This window comes from Parus major, chromosome 7 (genome assembly GCF_001522545.3).
Source record: "Parus major isolate Abel chromosome 7, Parus_major1.1, whole genome shotgun sequence".
NCBI classification, from domain to species: domain Eukaryota; kingdom Metazoa; phylum Chordata; class Aves; order Passeriformes; family Paridae; genus Parus; species Parus major.
Window position 1 is genome coordinate 968,360 of NC_031776.1, and position 5,001 is coordinate 973,360.

Here is a 5,001-nt window from a genome sequence, read left to right on the forward strand (position 1 = left end):
CAGGTGGGTGCCACTGTTTTTAGTTCTGGCTCTGATGGACTTCTATGTTCAGGAGGGTGGAATTCTGTGTTGCAATAAGAATCCAGCTCCTGTTTAGGGTGAGTGAGGTGAATCCTCATGACAGGAACTGTTTTTCTCTCACTTTCTTGCTGAATTTCCACTTCCTGTGTAGGCAGCTGTTCCTTCTTGCTTTGAAAGGATTTGCAGTTGAAGGGAATAATCAGGGTGTTCTTGTGGAGGTTTGTGCTGGGACGTTGATGCCACCAGCAAAGGGATTGTTAGAATTTGTGGACAGTAACACAAAATCTTGGGTTCCTTTAATGACCAGCTCCAATGGGATGTCCCAGAGAACCTAAAAAGTCTTTCCTGACTCCAAAGCCCAGCTCTGATGCCTGGGGCAGGTCTGATTTGACACATCCAGCATGGCTTGACTGGCACTGATGGTTTCTGTGCAGCTTTGCCCATGATACCAACTGCTCCAACATGCCGTGTGCTTGGGTTCCCTGGGGTGCTGCCAACAGCCCTGTGCAGAGTTCCTTCTGGACAGCTTGATGTTCTTCTCTGGGGGAGGGCCTGGAGAGTTGGGTGATTACTTTTGGTGCCCTGCCCTTTTCTTCCTTATGTTCCATAGGAGTTGTGTGGTGCAGGTTGGGGATCACAAAGCCCGGTGTGTGACAATTCCACCCAGCTCCAAGTACAGAGGTAGCTGTGACACCTTACAGACATCTCCATGTACAGTGGGATTGGCCAGGTGAGCATTCACACAACCCCACTACTTCTGGACACTGTTGGTGCTTTGTTAGTGACAAAAAAAATGACAGAAGTAGGCATTGAAATGTTCTGTGGAAAGTCCTCCTCAAAGAGTGTTTGTGAATCTGCTCAGAAACCTGGAATCATCTTTCCCTCTTCTCTGTCTTCTCAGTCTGGAAATTGTCTTAAAAGAGCTGTTCCACAGCTTTCATGGGGTCTGGGTCTCCAGGAGATGAGTCTTCCAACAGAGAGGGAGAGTTTCCTTTCCTGGAGGGAAGAAGAATCTCAGCTGGTCTGAGTAGTGATGTGCATGTCAGAATGTCCAGACAGAGAGAAGGAATCCAAAGTACAAGTCCAGAGCCACCCCTGCCTTCTTCCTGGGGCAATCTTAAGTGTCCCTCTGATAGAGATAGATGGGAGTTACCTGGTGATTCTATGGACTTGGCAGGAATCCCATGTTTGTTGTGCAGCCTTTTATCACATCTGTGATTACATATTTACCACCCTGCACATGAAATAACCATCCACAGTTGGGCTGTGGCACAGATCGTTTGAAAGTGTGGGGCAGGCACCTGTGAAGAAACAGGTTTCCTTCCCTGGAGGCACTCACCTGATCCCTGCAGGAATGGCCCTGGAGCTCAGGGCTTCTCCACCAGCTGTGGTCCTGCTCCTGTCCCTGCTGGGTCTGGCTGCTGCTGGGAAGCTCCTGGTGGTGCCGGTGGACGGGAGCCACTGGCTCAGCATGCGGGAAGTGCTGGACATCCTGACGCAGAGGGGACACGAGGTGGTTGTGGTGGCACCTGAAGTCTCTTTGCACATCAAACCATCAAAGAACTTTGTGATGAAAATGTACTCAGTTCCCTACACAAAGGAAGAGATGGAGAAAGATTTCAAGGCATTCTTTCAGATTTCATTTGAAGAGGGATCTTTTTTTGAAAGATTTTTTAAAGTATTTGAAGGTATGAAAAGTATCACTAACTTTGGGGTCTCCAGCTGTGAATATCTCCTGCAAAACAAAGAGCTCATCAGGTACCTTGAGGAGAGCAAGTTTGATGCTGTCCTTACAGACCCTTTTCTACCTTGTGGGGCAATTCTGGCTGAGCATCTTTCCCTTCCTTCCATGTATTTCTTACGAGGAGTCCCATGTGGGTTAGATTTTGAAGCCACTCAGTGTCCCAGTCCTCCTTCCTATGTGCCCAGGGTATTTACAGACCTTACAGACCGCATGACCTTTCTCCAGCGGGTGAAGAACCTGCTCTTTGACATCCCAAATATTTTCCTCTGTGATTTTGTCTTTCAATCCTATTCAAAACTGGCTTCTGAGTTCCTGCAGCGGGAGGTGACTGTGCTGGATCTCTTACGGCAGGGCTCTGTTTGGCTCCTGAGGTTAGATTTTGTGCTCGACTACCCAAGGCCTTTGATGCCCAACATCATTCCAATTGGAGGAGTAAACTGTGCTCACAAGGAGCTACCACAGGTGGGTCTGGTTTTAATCCATGCCCTGATGGATTTCTGTGTTAAGGAGGGTGGAATTCTGTGTTATGATAAAAATCAAGTTCCTATTTTCTGCTGTGTGAGGTGAATCCTCATGACAGGAACTGTTTTTCTCTCACTTTCTTGCTGACTTTCCACTTCCTGTGTAGGCAGCTGTTCCTCCTGGGTTTTAAATGCTGCTCGGTTTTAGGTAAACACCAGGGTCTTCTAATGAGGGTTTGTGGTGGGATGTTGATTGCACCAGCCATGAGGTCGTTGAAATCTGTGAATAGTAAGACTAAATGCTGGGTTCCTTTAATGAACAACTCCCATGGGTAGTCCCAGAAAAACTTAACAATTCTTTTTTGATTGACAAGCCCAGCCCTGATGCCTGGAGCAGGTGTAATTTGACACATCCAGCATAGCTTGACTGGCACTGAGGGTTTGAGTGCAGCCTTGGTGATGATGCCAAACTTTGGGTTCCCTGGGATGCTGGCAAGAGCCCTGTGCTGTTTTCCTCCTGGAGAGCTTCCTCTGCTGCTCCAGGGGAGAGCCTGGCAAGTTGGGTGAGTTCTTTTGGTGCTCTGGCTTTCTCTTCAGTCCTGTCCCTTAGGATTGGTGTGATGTGGGCTGGGATCATGAAGCTTGTGGCTATTCCACCCATCCCCAGGTGTGGAGGTGGCTGTGACATCTGACAGATATCCCCATGCACACCAGGATTTGCCACATGAGCATTCACACAGCCCCACCAGTGCTGGACAGCATTGGTGCTTTGTCAGTGGCAAAAACAAAGCCAGAAGTGGGTCCTGAATTGTTCTGTGGAAGGTCCCCCTCACAGAGTCCTCATAAATCTCTGGTTTATGTTCTTCTCTGTTCAGAAGCCTGGCATCATCCTTCCATCTCTTCTGCCTTCTCATTCTAGAAACCATCTTAAAGAGCTGTTCCACAATTGCTGTGGGGTCTGGGTCACCCAGACATGAGTTTTCCAGGAGAGGGGGAGAGGAGACAGTCCTTGCCAGGGGAAAGGAGAAGCCTCTGCAGGTCTGAATGGTGATGTGCATGTGACACATCTCCTACATGTGACACATCTCACACATGTGCAGAAGTCCGGCCAGATAAAGGAATCTGAAGGGCAGTCACAGAGCAACCCCTGCCTCCTTCCTAGGGCACTCTGGACTGTTCTTCTGATAGAGACAGATGGAGTTATCTGGTGATTCTATGGACTTGGCAGAAATCCCATGCTTGTTGTGCAGCCTTTTATCACATCTGTGATTACATATTTACCACCCAGCAAATAAAATAAGAATCCATAGCTGGGCTGTGGCACAGATCATTTGAAAGTGTGTAGCGGGCGCTGGTGCTGCAGCAGGTTTCCTTCCCTGGAGGCACTCACCTGATCCCTGCAGGAATGGCCCTGGAGCTCAGGGCTTCTCCACCAGCTGTGGTCCTGCTCCTGTCCCTGCTGGGCCTGGCTGCTGCTGGGAAGCTCCTGGTGGTGCCGGTGGACGGGAGCCACTGGCTCAGCATGCGGGAAGTGCTGGACATCCTGACGCAGAGGGGACACGAGGTGGTTGTGGTGGCACCTGAAGTCACTATGCACATCAAACCATCAAAGAACTTTGTGATGAAAGTGTACTCAGTCCCATACACACAGGAAGAGATGGAAAAAGATTTCAAGGCGTTTCTACACAGTTCATTTGAAGAAGGATCTTTTCTGGAAAGATTTCTTAAAGTGTTCGAACATATGAAAAGACTTGGTTATATGTCAGCCGTCAGCTGTGAACATCTCCTGCAAAACAAAGAGCTCATGAGCTATCTTGAGCAGAGCAAGTTTGATGCCCTTCTTACAGACCCTGTAGTACCTTGTGGAGCAATCCTGGCTGAGCATCTTTCACTTCCTTCCGTGTATTTCTTACGAGGAGTCCCATGTGGGTTAGATTTTGAAGCCACTCAGTGTCCCAATCCTCCTTCCTATGTGCCCAGGGCATTTACACAACTTACAGACCGCATGACTTTTCTCCAGCGGGTGATGAATCTACTCTTTGACACCCAAAACCTTTTCCTGTGTAATTTTGCCTTTGATCCATTCTCAAAACTGGCTTCTGAGTTCCTGCAGCGGGATGTGACTGTGCAAGATCTCTTACGGAAAGGCTCTGTTTGGCTCCTGAGGTTGGAATTTGTGCTCGACTATCCAAGACCCTTGATGCCCAACATCATTCCAATTGGGGGAGTACACTGTGCTCACAAGGGGCTTTCTCAGGTGGGTCACACTGTTTTTAATTTGTGCTGTGATGGATTTCTGTCTAAGGAGGCTTCAATCTTGTGTTGTGGATGGGAATCAAATACGTATTTCAGGTGGTTGGATGAATGCTCATGAATTTTTCTCTCCCTTTCCATTTGCAGGCATCTGTGCTGTACCTTCATCCTTATAATGTGTGCTCTGCATTTGTTTTTTTCATTTCCTGTATTCAGAGCCATTTTGTGTAACTTTGTGTAACTTGGTACTCTCTTAGTGAATGATGAAGGAGTCTGTGGGGCTGGCAAAGCCTTGCAGTCAGGTGCAATCCCTAATTAGCAAATTGCTGTAGCTGGGTCTGGTGTTCACTGAGAAATGCACCCCAGGCTTCTGTCCTTGTTACCTCAGTACATCTTTCCTTGCTGGTGAATTTTTCCACTACAGCCGGGTATTTCCAAAGCTGGGATCTGGAAGAACGTGGCAGGTTGGGGGCTCTCAGGTTGAGAAACAGCCTCTCTGTTTGCAGGCAGATCTAGGAAAAT

At 48.3% G+C, this 5,001-nt stretch overlaps 2 protein-coding genes across 6 annotated transcripts in view; one reads left to right on the forward strand and one right to left on the reverse strand.

The window, feature by feature from the left end:
• The window catches only part of TRPM8 (transient receptor potential cation channel subfamily M member 8), a 688,444-nt gene that overhangs the window by 343,932 nt on the left and 339,511 nt on the right, over positions 1-5,001 (reverse strand). The window lies entirely within an intron of this gene.
• LOC107207265 (UDP-glucuronosyltransferase 1-1-like) overlaps positions 1-5,001 on the forward strand; it is a 35,758-nt gene that overhangs the window by 14,570 nt on the left and 16,187 nt on the right. Inside the window, exon 1 of one of the 5 annotated variants that reach the window (XM_033515916.1) lies at positions 1,314-2,227. The exons of 2 other annotated variants lie outside the window; for them this stretch is intronic. In XM_033515916.1, coding sequence (XP_033371807.1) covers positions 1,376-2,227 — 852 coding nt within the window. In that variant the 5' untranslated portion in view covers positions 1,314-1,375. Of the gene's footprint in view, positions 1-1,313; positions 2,228-3,571; positions 4,484-5,001 lie in introns of those variants that run through there. 2 more of the 5 variants (XM_015634065.3, XM_015634068.3) reach the window with 2 other exon arrangements.